Source organism: Alternaria atra (assembly GCF_907166805.1).
Source record: "Alternaria atra isolate CS162 genome assembly, contig: 29, whole genome shotgun sequence".
NCBI classification, from domain to species: domain Eukaryota; kingdom Fungi; phylum Ascomycota; class Dothideomycetes; order Pleosporales; family Pleosporaceae; genus Alternaria; species Alternaria atra.
This window is the reverse complement of record NW_025091327.1, coordinates 2735421-2757705: the sequence shown is the minus strand read 5'-3', so window position 1 is coordinate 2757705 and position 22285 is coordinate 2735421. Positions and strand designations below refer to the sequence as shown.

The following is a 22285-nucleotide window of genomic DNA, read 5'->3' as shown; positions in this document are numbered from 1 at the left end:
AAATGCGAAAACACGCGAGTTGAATGATGATACAAGGACAAGTATCGCATCAAGAACAGCTTTCAACTCATCCCAATTCCATTCAATCCCCAAACCCGTGGAATCATCGTCTACGAAACGTGTACGAACTGGCCCATAGCCGGAACACCATCAACAACAACGTAGATGACGTAAGGACCGGCAGGCGCAATAGCCTTGTTAGGAGGCATAGTCACAGTCAAGCTCTGGGCAGTGGCACCAGCCTTGAAGCCGGTGTTGTCAAGGAAGATCATGCGGTGACCCATGTGGACAGAGTGAGTAACGAATCCACCGTAGTAGAGCGAGATCTTGACGTTCTTGGCGTTGGCAGGAGCAGTGAACTTGATGTTGAAGGTCTGCGCAACCTTGAGGTCCTTGGAGGAGATCTGGACAGCGGAGGGACGGGTGGGGTTGCCCTGGAGGTAAGGAGGAGTGTAGATCTCGTTGCGGAACTCGGTGACGTAGGGGTTCTTAGCGTCGGGGGTGAGGATGGGCTGCTCGACGGGGTTGGAGCCAGTAATCAACAGAGTACCGTCAAGAAGGAGAAGAGCGACACTGTGGTAGAGACGGGCGATAGTGGAGGCTGGGCCGGTGGTGAAGCGCTTGCCCTTGGGCTGGTTGGGGTCGTAGAGGAGGACCTCGAGCGCAGGGTCCTGGGCAACACCGAAACCTTGGGCACCCTCTTTAGCACCGTTGACCCAGACGACGGTACCGTCGGGGAGGAGAGTTCCCTCAACCATACCACGGCCTTCGGGCATGGAGTCCATCTCCCACTCTGGGTCAGCAGAAAGAGGCTGGATGCGACCGCAAGATGGGTCACCAGGGGCAGTGATGTCTTGGTAAGGGCCACCACCGCAGATGACAATGTCGGGGTTGTAGTCGTTGGCAGAGGACAGGGGAAGCATAACGGATCCACCAGTGTTGGGGTAGGTACGGTAGGAACCGGGAAGGTCGGGCAACATGCGGACAACGGTTCCAGTCTCAACCTTGAAGATCTCAGCAGACTTGGAGACCTGGACGAAGAGGTTTCCGTCCTTCATCAGGTGCATGAAGGGGTACATGTAGTAAGGCTGGTTCTTGCTGAGAATCTCCATGTTGAAGCTGGTTCCCTGGGGAGTACCGTCGGCGTTGAGCATCTCGTAGGTGGGGTTGTTGTTCTCGGGCTTTGAGGGGTCAAGACCGTTCTTGGATCCAGATGCGACAAAGATTTGGTCGTTGGGCATGATCTGGACGGAAGCGTACCAACGGGGAGTGTCGAGCTGAGTACCGGGCTCGTCCCAGGCTTGTCCATCGAGCGACTTGTCGGTAGCAGAGCGCTTGAGGAGACGGATGCCGCGGAAACCATCGCCAACAGTGGGGTCAATGAAGTCGAGAGGAGCGTTACCACCGAGAGAAGCAAAGCGGCCGTCAGCAAGGAAGATACCACCAGAGCAGAAGGCGTTGGTCTTGTAGGCCAAGGGGGTGAGCTTGCCGGTGGCAGGGTCCCACTCAGCAGAGTAAGCATATTGGCCGTTGGGGAGCTTGAGTTCAGTGTAGTTCTCGACCTTGTCAAGGAAGACGACCTTGCCGTTGGGCATTAGACCAGCGTGCATAACAGGAACACCGGAGCGACCCTTGAGCGCGATGCTACCGGGCTTAGCGGCGCGAGGAGCAGGGCTGGCAGCAGGAGCAGGGACGCTGGGGGCGTTGAGGCAAGGACCGTTCTGGCAACCCTCACCGCAGTGGGAAGTGGTGTTACCACAGTAGCCGTACATGGAGCAGCAGCTACCTTGAGCCCAGTCACCGCAGACAGTGTTTCCGAACTTGGCTCCGCAGCTGCCATCGGTAGTGGCGACGCCGGTAGGCTTGGAGGCGGCGGCAGTGGTGGGCTTACCAAGAACTGGCTCGCCAGAAGTAGTCGAGGAAGGAGGACGGCTGACAACAGGAGCGGGGTCATCCTTTGGGGGGTCGCCCTTGACAGGAGTGGTACCCTTGCAACCGTTCTGGCATCCGTTGGCAGCGAGGCAGTGGCCATCAGTGTTACCACAGTAGCCGTAAGACGAGCAGCATCCGCCGTAAGGACCGTTAGCGTCACATGTGGCGCCGCCAAAGTCCTTTCCGCAGCGGCCATCGTCCCTAGCCTTGGGAGCATCGGGAGTAGCAGCCTTGGTGGGCTGGGGAGCAGGTGTGTTTCCACAGCCAGAGAGGCAGCCGGTTCCGCAGTGAGCGGGTGTGTTTCCACACCATCCGTACTCGGAGCAGCATGTGCCGGAGTAGACTGTGCTATTGGGGTCGCAAAGCATGTTGCCGTTGGTAGGGCCGCACTTTCCGTCGGGAGAGTACTTGGCAGCCTGCCTCTTGGCGGGGACGACACGGAGGGATGATCGAGAGACGAGCTTGGAGTACTCGCTCTTGAGGTCCGGTACGCAGACCTCGTTGTCGCCGCAGTGCTGGCCAGTCAGGCAGTGGTTGATGGTGGCATTGTGGGCGCACTTGGGGTTAACCCATTCGAAGTTGATGTTTGCGCTGGCCAATCCGGCGAGGACGCCGAGGCCGAGAAGTGATGCCTTCATTTTGAGGGTACACCTGGCAGAGTGTGTTAGAAACGAGTGTAGTGAAAAGAAAGTGTAAGCCAACAGATGGAGCTGGCGATCATTCGAGATAATGTTCTGGAATGAGGATAACAAGGGTATATGTAGGTGATGAATGGCATTGATAATCAGGGGCGACGCAAGGGCGTTTATGTAGTTGTTTTGGTGGACGGAGAGATGGTCGTCGTGTCGCGAGGTTGGTGATGCAAAAAAGAGGCTAACACCAGCATGCACGACGACGTATTTTAGGAAGCGGCTGCAGAGGACAGAGCCCCGTCTGGTACCGAACACTCAGAAGGAAAGGACGTACCTAGCGAAAACAAATTAAGTATTACTAGAAGAGGATGGGTGTATTTTGTCAAGGCAGCTGGAAACGAGTGACAGCGGCCGAGAGGGTGAGGTAAAGAATGTAGTGCTGAAGGCAAGGTGCTTGAGATGCGCCTACAGCGATAGAGGTGAGGAGAGCAGAAGCGGGCGCGCCCAGATACAAGTAGCTGAGTGGGAACAGCGTATACGAAGGCCGTTCAGCTGTGCTAGTCATCGCCTCGGCCATTTGCGACTGGAAAAGGAAAATTCAGGCACACACTGGACGCATCGACCAATAACGGTATTGCTCCAGGACAGCCCTAAGGGGCACGAGCCGCGATCTCCACTCTGTCAGCCAATGCCAGCCCTGTGCGGTAAGATCATCGCGGGGATTGGCCTCGTCGAACTTCTATTTCTGGGCGGAGGGATTGGCTCCCAATGCACCGTCAGAGGGGAACACGGCAATCGGCATGCGCTGGGCCTGATCCGATCATATGGTGGAGAGAACCAACACTGGATACCTACGTGCGTGCTCGTAACAGGTGGGCCGCAACAGTGAGGCTATTGATAAGGCACACGATACTCAGGGACCACGAGGCCGCCAGCGAAGGATCGTCCTGGCAACGTTGTCGCGCTGTCACCAAGCAGACGGAAGTACTCAAGCCTTTGCTAACGCCAGATAAGCTTCGCGAGTCGGCCACATGGCGTCGAAGAAATTGCAGCCACGGCACGCCTGGGACTGCTCTTGCCCAAAAGGGGAAGATGACAGGCGTGGCCTCCCCACAGAATCATCACATAGGGTTAGCGGGACAGGGCTTCATCTTGCGTCAGGGGCAAGGCAACACCAACACGGTCTACAACACCAAGACTTTTACTGCACTTTACGTGAAAGAAACCCTACGCCGAGCAAACCTTCAAACAAAGGTTGGGAACAAACAGCAATCTCACTTTGCTGACACCCCTCAAACACACCGGTATCCACGCCTTCCGGCGGGCCTTCTGGAATCCCTGGACACTCCCGTATTCCCACACACACCGGCCATCCTTCTAGCCCAACAAGTGGACTCTCACTATCACGACCCTGCCGCGCGATCCAGAGACGGCACGACGTGACAAGCTTTGGTGACATCCACGCGGTCGGTTGCACCCAACTATGATGCAAGTCGATCATGTCCACCTCTGCCCGTCCGCGTATTGGGATATGAGCAGTTCGTAAGGAAATTACCTCGAAGCTGATCACGAGAGACGCTCACGCCACCTGCCAATTTCATCATATCCACCGTGCTTCAGGTATCGTGCCTTTTGCCTACCGCCAATGCCGGAGCAACACCGATGGCTCGACATTTGGCCGATTGCATTAACACACACCAAGGCGTGCAGTGCAGCCACCCCGCACCAGCCTCCTTCCAACACCGCCATCACTAGTACCCCTCATTCCATCTCAGACATTCTCCAATATGTGCCGATAGCCCGAACACTGCTGTAGTGCTTACGATGAACGCCTTCTTTTTTGCTTGGTTTGTATCACATTTTCAAGAGACTGCAGATCGAAATCGCCAAACCAGGAAGCTTTACCCATTTCGAACAAAAGTCCAAACAGGTTCATTTCACTTTGTTTTCGTGCGTCGGGGTTTCGCGTCGCCGTGCCATTATTCCCGCACACCATGTGGTTTCCGGTACTTAAAGTGCCCTTCTGCCCATAGAAGCTTCCGTCGAGATAGCTCCAGTCCGTCGACGATGGTCCCCAAACTATTGAATGGCTTGCCACTAGCTTTGAGCTTGCATGAGCTTACAACCAGCATTTCAACCGTCTCGTGAAATCTCCACCAACTCGTGGTGTCAGGCTCGTATCGACTGTGGGTTGTGACGCATTTTTTCCCGCCGGTTTTGCCAGAAAGAGCGATGGGTTGATGCAGTGGTTGGCAAACAACTCGGATGTGCGGCGCGGTCAAACAATACGACTACTTGTCAGAGAAGCTGGACATCTTTCTGTTGCATATGCCAATAATTAGACTCTGGAAAAAGCGGCACTGAAGACATCCGTGAGACTTTCCAGATCATTTGTCACCGTCTACTCCCACTTGTATAGTCCACCTTCACTCTATCGGCCTATGCGAAGCTCATTTGACTCCGCCGGAGTTCTTCCCTAACTAGCAGGTCTCGTGCATCTCTGGCGCGAAGTGCATCGAGGCTGCATCACTTCGTCTCACACAATGTCCAGCTGTAAGGCTGCCGCAAAACTGCAGCAGCATCGAACCTCGAGCCCAACATGGCGCACTCGATTCAGTACAACATATCGACCTTGTCGGTCTACAGTGAACCCGTCTTCGTCTTCGCACCCCATCTTTGCACATTAATGTGGAATAGATGGGTCATCTCAGGCCAGGCAGCTAGCCTCCTCGTTCAAGCACGCAAATGGGCTTCAAAACTGAATCCTGCAAGGTACCAAGTCATGCTGCATTGTCTCCACCATTACATTGGGCGTATACTCGAGACAACTGCAACCTTGCCCCTGATGAATGGGAGCTGACATGTACACTGCCATGTTCAAAAAGATCGTAGATGCGTCTTGTACCACCCATCGCTAGACGTGGACAACGCCTACCGCGCCTCCATACCGCCATTTGAGATTTGAACGCGTAAACCGGCCATCTCGAAGCTGCGTTGTCGTGCTGTCTTTGGCCATCTACAGTCTCGATCTTGCCTATAGGATGTTATCAACTCCAACGACGACGTATGACTGACCAAGTTCCAATTACTAACTAAAACTACCCTCTTATCACTATCACCATCATTGTACTCCTCCAAATCCCATAATCTACTCGCAAACACCCCCAAAGTGAAGGGGCCAGAGGGAATCAGACCGCTCAACCGACCGAACCCTGCGTAACTTTCACTTACAACCGCTCAGCCTTGCGAGACGTTACACACTGAGCATTGCACCTAATCAAGGATTGATTCTAGACGTGATTGCGAAGAAGCTGCCGCACAAAGGAAGCCACAGCATACGCTTCTCGGATATCACAGACTTGATCAGATGCCCATGGCTTTGGTTCCTACGTGCATTGGTGCGACTCTAATGTGGGTTGAAAGGTGAGGATACACGGGTTCTGCATTTACACGAAGGGGCAGTTGATTGTTGTTAGAGACTCGATTTATTGGACACTGTTCTGATGTCGAGACCTGGTGGCGCGTACGAAGCTGTTTTGAACTTTGACCGACCATTCACGATCCACGGTTTCCCGCGCTGAACACTACTTCATTCGACTGTGCGCCATCTCCATCAGTGTTCCATTACCCAACCACACACCACAAAAAATTCCCCTGTCTCAATGCAATTACGTTCCGTACCTCCAACCACATTAGTGCCTTGCACAACGTTCTCGCCTAGCTAAGCGCCCTCTGCCGAATGACTCTGCGAGGGCCCTGTGATGACCAAACGCTGTGACACCGCTGGGCTACCCGCATATTTCACCTGTTACCGGGTGGAGCAGGCGGGAGCAAGCAGGAGCGCGCGGCTGGATTTCCCTAGCCTGGCTGTTTAGGAATGTAAGCACGGGAATGCGCAGTGGGGGGCGTTTGGCGGTGGGAGAAGGGTGTGTTGGCGTTCGAAAATGAGCGAAGTTGGCAGTGATGGATCATGAGGGATTGATGGGTGGAGAATAAGGGAGGCGCAACGTTAGATAGATGTTTGCGACGTTGTTGGTCCGATTTGTGGAAGAAAGGTGCTGTGTTGATGGTAGATTTTCGAAAGTCTTGGTTAGTATAGTAACTCAACCTCTAGTTCGGCTTCTTCTTGATGATTAATTATACTTTATTGTTTAAGTAGATATTTGTAGTCTGTGTTACTGTAGAGTCTATATGTAATGAAACCACTGTAGTAGTGTTGAAAATCAAAAACACAAATCCAACGTTTTTGCTAACACCTGGTATCGTCCCTCATATATCGCCCAATATAAACGCCTTGCTAAAACAAAAGAAAATTAGTGTCATGTAAACAAACTCAACCATCGTTGTCACCAAAACCACAACTAATCACCTTGATAAACCCACTCGGTTTCTTCCTCGCGGCCTGCCGTTCAAGGTCTCGGCGAACCGTTCTCGCGTTCTCCGCGGCCTCAATCCTAGCTCTCTCCAAGCGCTGATCTTCCTTACTGCTGCTCTTTCTACCCATCTTGGTCAACTCTTTGGGGCTGGTACTGGGTCTCGTCGCTTCGCAGTCGCTATCCGTGCTGTCCATGCTGCCTTTCCCACCTACTCGGCTCTTGGTTTTGCGCCGACCCATCCAAGCCCCAAGACCTAGTCTATCGTCGTTGTCGCTATCCCAATCGTCCCAGGCGCTAGTTTTGTTTTCTAGTGCAGTGTCAACCTGACTTAGACTTGGTCGGGATGTTGTTGCTGTAGATGTGTACGGGCAGAGGGTGCTGTATTCCGACAATGTCAAGCTATCGATGCGCACATGTGGATTTGCTGGCGTTGGTAGTAGTAGTGAGTTCGCGAGACTGGAACGCCGCGTAGAACTGCGAGAATGAGTTGCCCATGGTGGCGATGTGGGGGTAATGGGAGGCGAGTTCATTGCCGAATGGGGTACATGTGATTGATGCGCGATCTGTAGACGAAGGAAAGGTTCATTGGGATCTGTAAGAGAAGTCTTCCTCCTACGCCCGAGTTCTGAGAAGGAAGCGAAATCGGGTGGTGGCTGTAGTGTGGAGAGCCGGGATGATGGATCTGCGATATGCGCCGGTAGTGGGCAATATGATGTTCGTCGGGATGATGTTGATGTGGGAATGTTGGCATCATCTGTGTACGAGTTTTTGCGGAGTTTTTGGAGGTCAGTGGAGGCGAAGTTACGTGCAGCAGGACTGAGAGGTGGGGTGGTTTCGCCGCTAGCAGAGGGCAGGATGAAGGTTCTCGTACAACCTTCACAAATTCTGGATGCGTAGGTTATGGGAAGGGTGCACGTCTTGCAGATAGCCACTGTAGTTGATGGCGTTGCGGTATGGCCGCGTCTGAACTTAAAGTCGAAACTTGGCCTCGTTGGTGACGTGGCGTCTGGTTCATACCCTTTGCTATTGCTCGGGATCGTCAGGCGAGGGGGCTGTGATGGCTGTGTCGTCCTTTCTCTCTTCCTTGCTGTCTCTACGGCCTGCCTTTCGTATATATCCCAGAGCTGCGCAGTTTTGGCCGGCGTGCCTGGTGGTGGTCGAGGGTGTTTAAAAGGTGACGTGTTTCCTGCGGGTTGTCCAGCTTCGTTTGGCGTGAGTATCGTCACAGTTGAGGTAGCCATCTTGCGACTATGCTATCTACTGTAGATTATTACAAGAGATACCGTGAGGGAAGGGAGTTATGGGGTGTATCAATGCGAGGAAACCTTGAGAAGACCTGTGGTTCCGCACACGATATATAGTTGTACAAGTCCAGTGTGCAAAGCCAAGCGGTGAGACACGATCTTTATCGGGTTATAGACGCGTGCAAAACAAGCCACTATGATTCGGCAGTGGCGGAAGATAGAGAGACTATGGTGTAGGCTAGGATCAGACGTTGCGTTGCGCCGCATCCCCGGATTAGACAGCGCTTTACTCTATTGATCGTCACTCGATGAGCGTGCAGTAGCAGCAAGATCTCCGTGTCTGTATGGCTGCTTAGCGGGACTGCGATATGTGCTTGGTTCAATAGGCGCCACGCGGTGCAACGCAAGGCGTCACCGTGATTCCGAAGTGGTAGGGGTCTTGGGCGAAAAGAAAAGAGGCAAGGAAGCACTGTCTCCTCAGCATGCCACTTGCGCCATTGGCGTCTGTCGAGAGACGCTCCAAAACACTGACGGTATGCCTGCATATGCATGATGATTTGCAGTGCGCGCGTTGATGATACGAGTGATCTTCTTGTTGGACGCCATGGGGGATCGGAACATGGTCATTAGATTCGCCCTTACCAGCTAGCAGAGAAACCGTGTCACCCAAACACATTCGTGCGGTCTTAGAGAAAGTCGTGGGGCATTGTATTGGGTTTCGTTCTTGTCGTACAGCATCATTGGAACGTAACTCGATGTGCGTTCCGAGGTTCCTTCATTGCCCAGAGAGAAGGAAAAAAAAACGTTGCCCATGAGTTGTTTCGCAAGTTACTAGGGAGGGAGATATGACGAAGATGCGTCTACAGCCTCATGACGGGCAGTCGTATGCTTTGAGACGAGACGCAACCTTCGAAAGAAAAAACGAGCCGTCGTGACAAGCTGAACGAGGGCTAGAACATCGAGGCGATGAGAAAAGGACAACTTACACATCGATTGCCTATTCATCATGCGATCTGTCTATACTTCCCTGTCAGTGTTATCTTCAGCTCGGCGTCCAACGTTACATTTCGGAAGCACAGCTCGGAGTCCCGTCCACATTCGTATCATCAAGCGTCTCAGCACCGGCCACACGATGACCGTCTCAGCAGCCTGGGTTGAGAATGTGAGCTACAGAAGCTGGATCAGTCCACGGTATAACGCCTTGGGCTAGTTAAGATACGTGGGGAAAGGATGAGGTTGTGGTTCCAAGGTTTGAATTCCCCGCGGCTTTCACGCTGGCAGGCTTGGCGCAGATTAGCGAGACGGGACGGGATAGCGCCACAACAACAAGACGCACGGCTCGTCCTCGAGCGTCACTCCAGTGATCGATAACTCTCCAGACATGACGCAAACCTTTTTCGTCGCGCCGTGAGAATGCCTCAGCTCGGCTTTCGAGCAATTAGTCGGGCACGATGCCGCATCGCACGTTTTACCCCTAGTCTCCCATCGACAAGGCCAGCAAGCTGAGGACGTTCACACACTTGACAAAGCAAAAGTGTCGACGTATGGCGACGCAATCTTACAGCATCGTGATCACTACGGATCGTGTGTACGACAGGGACCCGCACAGCTCCCAAAATGATCGTTGACCTTGACATCGATATTCACATTGCCATCGACTGATCAGGCCGGCCGGACCGTGGGCAGTCGGGGGTCTCAGCACGAATCTAGGCTACTGCCACCCACTCCGGCATCTGCCATCGCACTTGGACGTTACTTTTGTTCACTAAGAGGGATTCAGCATCAACTCTAGCCGTCGATCACAGAGTGGGCACGGGATTGCAACCGGCCCCGCACGCCCCGACGCTGCATGAACGTTCGCCATGTCAGCATCGGACAATGACCTTAACCCCAACTTAACCGTCCTGATCCAGCCAACCAAAGAAGCAAATGTGAGGACATAGCAGCATTTGTATATCAACACAGTTAGGCTCCTGCAGTGCGTGCGAGGTTAGCATCGCATTAGGTCCGCAATCTTGTCTCGCATGCACGGAACTCCACTACATAGCTTTGAGTCCGACCACAATGTCAACAATGTTTACCTTCTGCTGCAGTGCGTTTTCCATGTCGCCAGTGAAAGACAAGACCAAAAGAGACAGCGACGCGACTGCTTGGTTCTGGTCCTGGGTTGCGGTTTCCTACCCGAACTAAAGAACTGCGTTCGCTGCTGGTTTTCTGTATCTTTAGTGTATCATGTTGGGGTTCGGCTTCACGAGCCTGAGGGATCTGGATCGTTCAGATGGTACGGTGGTGTTACAGCAAGGTATGTTCTTCGCGATCTTTGGGTATTTTGCTTGCGGAGCTGATGGTGCGTGTATAGCTGGGTACGATGAGAACGCGCCGGCAGACATTGTTCTCTATCCGCAACCGTCGCCGGTCGACCCCAATGACCCTCTTCGCTGGCCGCGATGGAAGAAGCACGTAGCATTCGCCTCAGTGTGCGCCTTTACATTCCTGACAAACTTCGCGATCGGAGGCTTGGCGCCAGCGTTCTACATCCTCTCCATCGAGTTCGATAAGTCATTGGAGGAGACCTCACATCTGCTCCTATATCCCATTCTGGTATTGGGCGCGTTCAACTTCTTTTGGGTACCTGTCGCCAATTACGTCGGGAAGAGGCCGGTCTTCGTATTCGCCAGTGCGCTTCTATGCGCGTGCTACGTATGGGGCGCCATGGCAAATTCGTTCAAGAGTCTTCTGTGGAGCAACATCATCGCGGCATTCGCGGGATCTTCCACAGAAGCTTTGGGCGCAGCAATTGTCAATGACCTGTACTTCCTCCACGAACGAGGTGCCAAGATGGGTATCTACATGAACGCAATCGCAGGCGGCAACACATTAGGACCATTGATCTGCGGCTTCATTGTAACAAACCTCAGCTGGCGATGGCATAAGTGGATCGCCGTGATCCTGACTGCGCTGAACTTGCTCGCGATATTACTGTTGGTCCCCGAGACGCGATACACGCGCGAAGTAATCAAAGGCGTCGGTGTAGCCATTTGTCCATCGAGCGATAAGATTGTGATGGCAGATGAGAAATACCTCCGGCCAAAGTCCAGTAACCCAATTCTGTACCAGCATGCAAAGAACTCATGGAGACAAGAGTTGAGCTTATGGAGTGGCGTTTCAGAGACGAGCCTGGTCAAGATGTTCTTGCGGTATGTGAAGTTGATTTGGGAGGGCGCAAAGTACTGACGTCGAGCAGACCGTTTCCGATGATGGTGTATCCTGCGGTTATATACGCGTTTCTCTGCTACTCCATATCTTTGGTCATTACGGTTGCAGTCAACATTCTCAATCCGTTTGTGCTTCAAGCACCACCGTACAATTGGAGCCCGCAGATCAACGGCCTCATCAACATTCCAGGAATTGTGGGCAACTTGATCGGAGCTTGGGCAGGGGGTGAGCATCCAGACTGGAGTACCGCGAAGCGCGTGCTGACTGAATACAGGAAATCTCGTGGACATTTGGTGCAAGTGGCAAACGAGGAAATTACTCGGCATCTACGAGCCAGAGAGTCGACTCTACCTGGTAATCATTCCGCTTGTGATCACGACAGCAGGCTGCCTCGTGTTCGGTTATGGTGTGCAGAACAGTCTTTCGTGGGTGTCGCTCTTTTTCGGCTATGGCATGATTTCGATCGCGCTGACTGCCATACCAACGATCACAATGGCATATGTAAGCGATTGCGCGTTACCGGTCAATTCGGACGTTCTATTACTCGTGAATGGGCTGAAGAACATCGTGGCTTTCGGCTTCCTCTATGGTGTGGTACCATGGGTTGAAGAGGCGGGTTATGTAAACAGCTTTGGTACCATGGCCGGCGTCTTTGCTGGTATAGTCGGTATTGGCGCTGTATCGCTGGTCATCTGTGGCGCCACTGTACGCCATACTTCAGCACAGTGGAGGGTCATCCTAGAATGAGCAACGTGTGGACGTAGGTGTAATGTGTAGTCAAAAGCCTGATGAATACGTGTAAGATGCCGTGTAATCCATTGAACTGTATCAGAACACATGCTGTGAATGACGAAGTACAATGCTTACTCAGTACGTTTGTGAGATTGCTATGTAGTTTGAGCTTTTGCTTTTGCTTGCTCTATGAGTTTGGTGTGCATCTTCTCAATCTCGGGAATGATGAGAGATTCGATTTCCAACGATGGCTCACCCTGCGGTATCCCTTTCTCTGTAGCGATGGACTCACTAGCCTGAGCGTCCTTGTTCGTCAAGGGATCGGCTAATCCGACAAGCGAAGGCATGCCCGACAAACTTTTTGTCCTGCGGCTGGTAGGTACGCGTATCCACTTCTCGCCATCGAGGACTGACACGAATACAACTTCCCACTTTCGAGTGAGCAACAGGTTTCCGATGACGAGGTGGTGTGAGTATTTGTTTAGTGCGTATTTGGCTTTGGTAACCAGCAAGGAAGGATCAGTCTCGAGCTTGAAGCTTACGATCATGGCGTCGGGCGCCCAGCCATCCACGAGCTGTTTAAGGAATTTGGGGACAGGTTCGAGATCGATGATCAAGCTCCTGCCTTCGGTGCGCGCGGCTGGTGGCTTTACATCGCCCCCACGAGTGCCGTCTGCGCCCTGGTGGAACTCTTCATTCGACTGTATCTTGTGCTCGACCATGCGATCTTGTGGTACGAAGAAGTCGGAGACAGCAGCGGCCAAGTAGAACATGGCGTTGGGCCCGAGTGGACGCATGAGCTGCGCAACCTCGCGCAGATTCCACAGGTACTCAGTGATAGTCACGTAGGACAAGATCAAAAGCCTGTTCTCTCGCTTGACCTCGGTATACTGCCGCAGCACGCGCAACATCTGATCCTGATGCTGTTGATCTACCACTACCTGTCCATTCTCCTCCTTCATGTAGTCCAGGAATGAGCGCGTGTTATGCGAGTAGTGCCGCGAGAAGGGTAGGAGCGAGAATTGGCGGTGCAGGAAGATGACGGCATAGCCATTCTGGAGAAAGTATTCGGCGCTGGTGGCTCCCCGAGTACCGGCAGAGAAGTTGTCGATGTAGCGGACTGTCTGCTGCTCTAGAGGTACCGTGGTGCCACCCGAGGTAACAAGCACGACGCGGCGACCTTCATCGGCATGGCGCGTAATGAACTCACGCGCAAGAGTCGTGTTGGTCTTGAGATCTTTCGGTGGTGGCTCGTTGGCAAAATAGTGGCTTTCGGCCTGTTGTGCGCTGGTATCTGTCATGGTGGCATGATGGAGTTGTTCGATTGCTTCGGGGGAGTTGAGCAGAGGTATGGCGGGGTAGCTCCGAGCTCACCCCCCATGTAGCGTCAGTTATCCCTTGTGTGGTAGGTACTTTCAATCAACATCGAAGTCAAAATTTTCTACAACTTATATTGGGTGCCGATATACGGTGAACGTGGGTATCCCACCATCATTCCTCATGTAGCGCTGTGCAGCCGCTTGGTTGTCGCGGGCTTGCCCGCCTCGATACGTACCAACTCCAGACAACGTCCTCTGTACGTTGACTTTTAGCATCAACTCACCACCGGTTAAGTCTAGGATGGACGTGCAAGATTGTGGTGGTAAGCAATGTCCCAAGTCCTGCCCAGGCAGTGTTCCAGAGCGCAATGCCACAAATTAAAGTTCTGGGTCATGGAACGTAAACAGCGAGTTCATTTCGAGACGAAAATGGAGTGACAACGGCTCGGATGCTACTCCGTTATAAAAGCGGGCTGTTTCCGCCTGGTTCCCTGAGATAGTTAGATATCTCGTGCCGAGATATGTAAGATTTTGGCTCCCCAGTGATACATACTATTTCCGGAGTATGTTCCTGCCGTACGCTACAATCGTAGCGTTGGCAAAGTTTACTTGGATAAGCGGAAAGTATACTTCACCTCGATCTCAACAGCCTTGCAAGCTAAGCAAAGATCGAGTTCTTCAAAAGGCATACTGATGCGGGTAGTTTTACCTGTCTTGATGATATGCACATTGATGTGTGCTTAGGACGCAGATTACGCGTCACTACCTAGGTACGATAAGGTCTCAGGTGTATTTCGAATAAACTTCGATCCATCTAGTCGCGACATATTGGCTGTAATGTCTTGACTAAACAAGAGAGTTCAGACATCAATCTGTTGAAAGCTGAGGAGCTACGTGTTGCGCAACAAAAAAGCCACTCAAACAAAGTATGTGCCACAGTCGGGATCGCAGCATACTGCCTTTGGCTTAGGCTCGAATCGCCTAGTCTCAGGGCAATTAACCGCGCTGTGCTCCAGATGATGGCTCGGTGTATTCACGTCGACGTTGGTCGATTATTGTTTCATGCATGGCTGAGTTGGCGAAATGCATGCTGTATTCCAAATGCTTCTTCTAATCATAAGTCTCCACTGTTCAAGGTCGCGGTGTTTGGGACTAGTATGTAAACCAGAGTTGGAGCCAGGGCTCTACTCGCGGACCGCGCCAGGTAGTAGAGTGTGGGCTGGAGAGGAAGGAACCCGATGCCGTCTGAACCGTGTGATGGTGTTAACTCTGACGAAAGAGGAGCACAGTAATCCGTGAACTACTGCAGGGTCGTAGTATCTCGGACAATTACCCCCGCTGGATAACCTACTCCAGAACATATCCTTGCTTGCTTAACTCGTGAGAAGGAAACATTTTTTCAAAGTAGGCTCACGCGTTGTCGAATATGGAAGAATCACCGGCTCCCTAGTTGAACGATAGTAAAGGCTAGTCGACGTGGTTTTGCAAAAGGGATCCACGAAGCAGACTACGAAATCTTGGATACGCGAGCTGAAGAAGTCTAGTGCTCGGGACAAGGCGGAGTCCTAGTTTCCACAACTATTGACGACTCGAGCTCGTAATTCCCTATAGTACGACCATTCGATTGGAGGTCAGGATAGTCACCAAAGAAACCGAACCGTGTGTAGAAGATGATGATGACGGTTTCAAGCGCGCCACGACTGAGGGCCCCCCTGCAACAGCTCAGTCGTCATTCCACATGATCGCGACATTCGTGCCGAACCTACCGGAGACCAAAGTCGCAAAGCCTCTTTGATGCATGCAGATGTATACTTGAGGGCTTTCACGGTTTAATCCCGACGCTTGTGGAATACCTCGCGTGGCTCGGAATCAGCAAAGACAGCGTCATGCTCAGGACTGAGTACGCTGTATCTAAATCTGGGTATTGGCGCGGCGAATAACTCCGTATAGTCTGATTACTATTCAAGAAATTTGCAAAGCGTGTAGAAACATCGTTTGTGGATCCACGGGTGACACAATCTAGCCCTGCCGAGCCTTGACGTGTCGAGAAAGTGGTTGTACCCGCAAAAAGGACCTCAATCGTGTTACTCAGTGGCAGAGCATCCCTAGGGAACAGTATTGGAAGATTACAACTTCGAGGCTTCAACACTACGCAGTGTTCAAGCGGTGTTAGCATGCAGAAGCAGTACTGACACGCTATTCAAGTAAGTGACATGAAGGAGGAAAGCCCAGTAGTCGGATTAACACGAACCAGTATATTTAGCTGAGTTCGCCGACAAAGCGCTTGCTTTCATGTGAAAACAGAGTATCGTGGGTGAAGTTAGCCATGGTCGGCGCGATACTCAACGCGCTGTCACGTGTGATCTGCGGCTAGCGTACTTATGTAAGCAAACGTCGCGTTTGCGAAGTGAGAGGGCAACAGCTTTCCGACAACGACTCTCGACCGTCCCAGCTTCACCTCTCCAGTGTCGCAACCCTCCGCCTTTGCCCACATTGTATATCTTGACGCGATCGCAAAAATGTAAGGAGGCGAGGTTCTCGACCGGCCTGAAAAGCAGAGCTAACGTGGCGCAGGGAGGCGTTCAACGACATCTATCTCAATCTTTCGCGGAAGCCTGGCGCGGCTCGATTCTCAGACTCTGGCTTTGGTTGGAAGCCCGCAAACGGCGGCGAAACGTACACTTGCGACCAGTCACAAATTCAACAAGCGCAGTGGAGTCGAGCAGCACGCGGATATGAAATCAAGATTCTCTCCCGCAACGACGGCGTGATACAACTCGATGGATTCAAGCAAGAGGATTTTGACCGCGTGTCCAAAGTCTTCAAGTCTTGGTATGGCATTGGTCTAGATAACCGGGAGCATGCCTTGCGCGGCTGGAACTGGGGAAAAGCCGACTTCGGTAAGGCCGAACTCACTTTCAACGTCGCCAACCGCCCCGCCTTCGAAGTACCATACACCGAAGTATCCAACACGAACCTGGCAGGAAAAAACGAAGTCGCTGTCGATTTCTCGCTACCTGCAGATGGCGAGGCTGGCGCAAATGGAAACTTGGGTGGAGCCAGGTTCAGAGGCAAGAAATCCGCAGGTGCACGAGACCAGCTTGTCGAGATGCGCTTCTACATACCCGGTACAGCCTCAAAGAAGGAGAAGACAGAGGATGGTGAAGACGCCTCTGGCGCCGAGGATGTCGAGGAGACAAATGCCGCCAACCTATTTTACGAGACGCTGATGGAGAAGGCTGAGATTGGTGAAGTCGCCGGTGACACATTTGCTACTTTCTTGGATATCCTACATCTCACACCCAGGTACGAATGCTCACGTCTGCAGTCTCAGGAGATGCGCTAACGCAATGGCAGAGGCCGATTCGATATTGACATGTACGAGAGCTCTTTCCGGTTACGCGGTAAAACATACGACTACAAGATACAATTCGATTCGGTCAAGAAGTTTATGGTTTTGCCAAAACCAGACGACATGCACACACTCATCACGGTTGGCCTGGATCCTCCCCTCAGACAGGGTCAGACGCGATACCCATTCCTCGTCATGCAGTTCAAGCGCGATGAAGAGGTCAACCTTGATCTCAACATGAAGGGCGACCTGTTGGAAGACAAGTACAAGGATAAGCTGCAGCCACACTACGAGGCTCCCATTGCTACAGTTGTAGCCGATATCTTCCGGGGTCTCAGTGGAAAGCGTATCACCAGACCATCTCGCGACTTCATCAGTCATCACGAGCAGTCGGGTGTCAAGTGTTCGATCAAGGCCAACGAAGGTCACTTGTTCTGCCTTGACAAAGCGTTCATGTTCATCCCCAAGCCAGCGACCTACATCAGCATGGATAACATCGCATCTGTGACAATGTCCCGCGTAGGTGGAGCCATGGCTGCCAGCCGTACGTTTGACATCACTTTCAGCATGAAGAACGGTCAGGCTGAACATCAGTTCTCCAACATCAACCGGTGAGTAAACACATCCAAGACGGAAAACACTGTCCAACTGACCATACGTAGTGAGGAACAACAACCACTCGAGAACTTCTTCCGCGCAAAAGGCATCAAAACCAAGAATGAGATGGCAGACGACGTTAGTGATGATCATCCACTCATGCGCAAACTTGGCTGACATAATGATACAGTCCGGAGCCATCTTGGCAGCTGCTCTTCAAGATGAGGATCTTGCATCTAGCGATGATGGACAACCAGCAAACCGCGGTAGTGCCGACGAGGATGACGAAAGTGTGGATGAAGACTTCCAAGCAGACTCGGAGTCGGAGGTCGGTGAGGAATTTGACTCCGACCATCAGAGCAGCGGTTCCGACAGCGATGCTGAAATGGAAGATGCGGAAAGTGACACCGCGGAGGCGGTACCAGAACGCCCCAAGAAGAAGCAGAAGGTGTCGCAATAGCGACGGCCCTTGCAATAACTGTACGCGGACGCGGGTGGGCGGGTGGGCGGCGGTGAAGGGGGCGGCCGCATCATCTTCCGATGCTTGCGTGCTCATCGAAGATTTGGGGAATGCGATGATGATACAGGTTCGTCGCGCTGCCGCTGTTAACGCTTCCAGCGCGTTATCGACAAGGCTTGCTCAGGTCGTGGGGGAAGGTCCGATAATTCTCATAGGTTATTGCGAAACTTGGCAGGATGGCAGGAAGTGAAGTTCCGGTCCTGATGACAAGGAAAAGCGCCCCTAATGCGTTGATAGCCCAGGTAGAAGGGCCGACCTGCATCCCTTAGCCGAACGCGCAGCGTCCAGGAGAAAAGTTTAAATTCAGTGGCAAGTTAGCGTCCATAATCTGGCTAGTCTTCCCCAAGCGAATATCTGCAGCGTTTACAAGTAGTGTCGTGCAATGCAACTCGGCCATTGCTCGGCTGACTGCGGCGCTTGACGCGACCTGGCGTGGCCGCGGCGGGCCCATGTTAGTTCCTTACACTGAAGTCTGGCTTCTCACACACCAGCTAAATTGAGCCACGCGAACGCGATTCAGATTTCTGCGCTAGCCCAGGAGCAATCCTCTCGTCGTTTTTCGTAACCTCGCTCATGGTGACGGTGGATCCGCAACTGGCGCGAACCCATGCTAGACCCCGCATCCAACCATCGAGCATCAAACGCTTTATCGCCCTCGACATACTGGTATAGATATAGGTCAGCTCTCTCCGATTCAGGTGGATGCTTTTTCTTACCCACTTCCCTCGGCACGAGGCTATGAGATCTTAAGCTTTTCGCAACAAGACCCACACGATAGAACCACTCTGAAATGAGATCACGAACCGGATGGTACGTGGACTGGTGTTTCTACGCTGTCGCCTACTGACTCTTGCCACAGTCTTACTTGCCGTCAGCGGAAGCTGAAGTGTGATGAAAAGAAACCTGTATGCGGGCAGTGTACCAAAGCGTCAAGAGAATGCATACCCAGCTCGGGTATCGTCTTTCGCCACCAGCACAATGCCTCCATGAACGGAGAAGACTCAGGGGATGAGAACTCCCTGAAAGGCTTCTACGCATACAAGAACACCTTCGACGATGATGCCATCTGGATGGATATTCCCAAGCATGGTGAGACCTCTCCAAGGTTCTCGTATAATCCATGTAGCTCGGCTAATGCGTTCCAGTAACCTTCATCAACACCACAAACCCGTACCTTGACCCCGGTACACCCGAATTCGACACCATGTCGACAGCTTCGATGGATTCGCCGGGACCATTTGAGACTCGCTCCTTGCCTTCATGGCGCACACACAGCAACTTCCATTCAGTTACCAGCACACCATCGAGCATGGGGCCCGAGATGCCTCCTACCAGCGTTCCTTTCTGTTACACTCCTGACCTAGAAGCGTTACCACCACTCATGCAATCACCTCCAGCCTCAGTTGTAGGAACTCCCCTTTCACCTCCTCTATCATTATGCAATCGACGCATACATCCCGTGATGGACTTTACTGCTTCTACAGCCTCGCCGCCAATAGATCCCCGTCTCAACTCGCCATATGACACTGCCGACCACATGCATCGCTCTGTGTCAATATGCAGCTCACGACGCTCACCGCCCCGGTCGGACGCCGGTATGCCTACTCAGGACGATCACGAGATTGCTTTCCTCCTACGATGGTTCTCAGAAGGTCCTGGCTACTGGATGGACCTGTACGATCTCGGTACTTACTTCGCATCTTATGTCCCCGTACAGGCGCGTGAGAACCCACTACTGAAATACGCCGCTGTTGCCTGTGCTGCGAAGTCCCTTGCACGTGTTCAAGGCCGTAAACCTGTCATGGGAGGCAGTGTGACACGTCAAGCTCGGATGGAACAGTACCCGGAGGCATCATTAGTCGACTGGAAGCACAAAGCAGCGGTATACTACGACACGGCTGTATCATTGTTGCTGCACGCTCTCAAAATGGATGTCGCCTCCTCTCCCGATGAATCAGAATGCGAACTAAGGCACTCTAACTCGGCCTACGATGGACCAGCACCCAAACGACGACGGACTTCAAGCAACACTTCGTTCGTATCAAACACCGATGAACTGCTGGCAGCCTCGGCTATTCTCTGTGTCTACGAGTTCCTAGACACTTCTGTTTCGGATTGGTCGAAGCATCTCAATGGCGCAAAGTCTCTCCTTGCACTTTCACAAGAGGATGTTATGCCATTGCAACTACCAACGCCCACATCATCTGTGCCATCCGCAAGCTTCAACTTCACCTCAAAAGCTCGACGAGCAACCTTCTGGAACATTGCCAGACAAGATATGCTCGCAGCCTTCATCAACAAGACAAACACAAGACTGGATACCGAGGACCTCTCATTATGGAGAGAATCTGGACTCAAGATTGATGACCAAGGTTATATTATGCCCAGTAACACGACAGCATGCGGTTTCTCTGAAGACAACGACACCGTGATGAGGGAAGATCTCATCTGTAATGCTCTTGTCTGGCTCATGGCCAAGCTAGTCAACTTCATGGCTGCAGGCGATGAAGTGTCCACCGAAGCCGGTATGACATGGGCCGGTGTTCCTCAGCGAACCCTTCTGGACTACTGGTTCAGTCTACGAAAGCAGTTCCAGGTCTGGCACGATGGCCTCCCGGTCACATTCAAACCTTCTGCCAGGGTTCCCTCGCAAGCATCCGGGCCGATGTCCGCCAACGATAACGCGTTCATGTTTACTGAGGTCTGGTACTCCATTCCCATGTGCGCCTCCACCATGCAGACGTACCACATGTCTCAAATTCTCTTGTTCATGAATAAGCCACACGAGTCCACTCAGGGGCGCAGCACTGTCGTCGCCCGAATGAACTCTTACCAGTCCGTTCTGGCCACCTGCCAAAAGCACAGCCGCGAAATTGTTGGCATTTCGCTCGCTCGGTCTGACGAGGCGGTCCGGATCCACTCTGTGCAACCCCTGTTCACTGCTGGTCAGTGCCTCAGTGACGCTCGGGAACGCCAAGTCGTGTTGCATCTTCTACGCGACATTGAGTCCGATATTGGTTGGGCCACGGACTACCGAGTGCGCCAACTCTTCGAGCAGTGGCAAGGTGAAGAATCAGAGGGTCTGGTACCATGAGGCACTCCACTTGGAGGCTTCATCAGCTTCATAAACTTTGCCCCTTAGCAAGGCCGTCAGCCTCTATTGTCAGCCGCGGACATCAGTCTAGGTATTACCGACAGCTTAGTCTGAGATTTAGAGGTCCCGTACGAGCCACTACTAGCGTGCGCCTGGCCCTTGTCCATGGTGCGGGAACTATCGGAAGACTAGAGGAACACGAACTGTCATTCCCAGAACCGACACGTGCGTCCAGGCCTCTTCGAGCGCAACGCCGACGATCGGACGGTGCGCTGCAATGCGACTGCACGGGCTACAGCTTCAGATTGTGGAAGAGACGTGTGTAAAAGACCGGTTAGATAGCAGGAAGATTAGGATTGTGGTATCAGCCCACGTCCAATATAGATAACACTCATACATAGAGATCGAATACAAGCTTATCGCGCTCTACAGAAATTCACTTGACTACCAACTTGTTGATCAAATTGCTGCATACGTGACCTGCTAATTTGCTCAACCCTACTGCATAGTCACAATACACCAACAAATATGACAACATCACTCAAAATATGAACCCCTTGACCGCTACCATTTCAATGCCGTGTTATCCGGATAGCTTCCTACTTACCCCATACCCACTTTCAACCCAAGAGGATCGAGATACTTCACTTGCAAGCGATCACCAGATTTTTCCTTCCAGAAGGCAGACATGGCGTCTGCTAGCAAGCGCGACATACACCGGTCGGCGTTTGACCAAGAGACAAGCACAAGCTAACCCCCCACTTTTCTTTCTTCGCCGCCAGTGCGGATCCGGTTCGCGACCGGATAGCTGTATCCATAGTACGCGCGAGACATATTCGTGTGCCCTGCATGTATTGTCTGGTAATCACGGCCCAATCCGTGAGCTGGGATTAGCAATGTATGACGCAGGCGTGATAATGTGAAGCATACCTTGGAGGAGTCTGAGACACCCTGGGACAATGCGGTTCGTTACTCGGGGACTTTGTCCGCGGCGCAACGTGGCGGTGCTTCGGCGGTACGAAGATCATTATATCACAATCACCATATCCACAAGTGTAATTGCGCACGCCGCGGAAGTTTGGTATCACAAGACCTGCGTAAATGTGAAGGCATGTGGAAGACTTGATGGTCATTTCGCACGCGTTTTTGGTTAGGAATATCGGCGAATAAAGAAACGTGGTTTAGAGTTTGGTTCTAGAGGAAACGACTGGGACGGGAAGAAACGAGGTGCGTGCCTCGTAACGAGTCGGGGTGTTACCATCGGGGTATCC

At 52.5% G+C, this 22285-nt stretch overlaps 5 protein-coding genes across 5 annotated transcripts; 3 read left to right on the top strand and 2 right to left on the bottom strand.

The window, feature by feature from the left end:
- Window positions 1-110: 110 nt before the first annotated feature.
- ALTATR162_LOCUS9244 (uncharacterized protein) lies at window positions 111-2570 on the bottom strand (the record flags this gene model as incomplete). The annotated part of the gene is made up of 1 exon (XM_043316877.1): window positions 111-2570. One exon carries the CDS (start codon window positions 2568-2570, stop codon window positions 111-113), a length of 2460 nt encoding a protein of 819 aa, XP_043172812.1.
- A 7846-nt stretch (window positions 2571-10416) lies between these two features.
- ALTATR162_LOCUS9243 (uncharacterized protein) lies at window positions 10417-12147 on the top strand (the record flags this gene model as incomplete). The annotated part of the gene is made up of 4 exons (XM_043316876.1): window positions 10417-10486; window positions 10544-11381; window positions 11429-11625; window positions 11675-12147. The coding sequence occupies 4 exons, from the start codon at window positions 10417-10419 to the stop codon at window positions 12145-12147; spliced, it is 1578 nt and encodes a 525-aa protein (XP_043172811.1).
- A 140-nt stretch (window positions 12148-12287) lies between these two features.
- On the bottom strand, window positions 12288-13433 carry ALTATR162_LOCUS9242 (uncharacterized protein; the record flags this gene model as incomplete). Its single annotated transcript, XM_043316875.1, has 1 exon — window positions 12288-13433. One exon carries the CDS (start codon window positions 13431-13433, stop codon window positions 12288-12290), a length of 1146 nt encoding a protein of 381 aa, XP_043172810.1.
- Window positions 13434-15777: 2344 nt separating this feature from the next.
- Window positions 15778-17860, top strand: ALTATR162_LOCUS9241 (uncharacterized protein; the record flags this gene model as incomplete). Its single annotated transcript, XM_043316874.1, has 6 exons — window positions 15778-15808; window positions 15918-15972; window positions 16026-16757; window positions 16809-17414; window positions 17466-17538; window positions 17591-17860. 6 exons carry the CDS (start codon window positions 15778-15780, stop codon window positions 17858-17860), a joined length of 1767 nt encoding a protein of 588 aa, XP_043172809.1.
- A 1046-nt stretch (window positions 17861-18906) lies between these two features.
- ALTATR162_LOCUS9240 (uncharacterized protein) lies at window positions 18907-21014 on the top strand (the record flags this gene model as incomplete). Its single annotated transcript, XM_043316873.1, has 2 exons — window positions 18907-19009; window positions 19066-21014. The coding sequence occupies 2 exons, from the start codon at window positions 18907-18909 to the stop codon at window positions 21012-21014; spliced, it is 2052 nt and encodes a 683-aa protein (XP_043172808.1).
- Between the last annotated feature and the right edge of the window lie 1271 nt (window positions 21015-22285).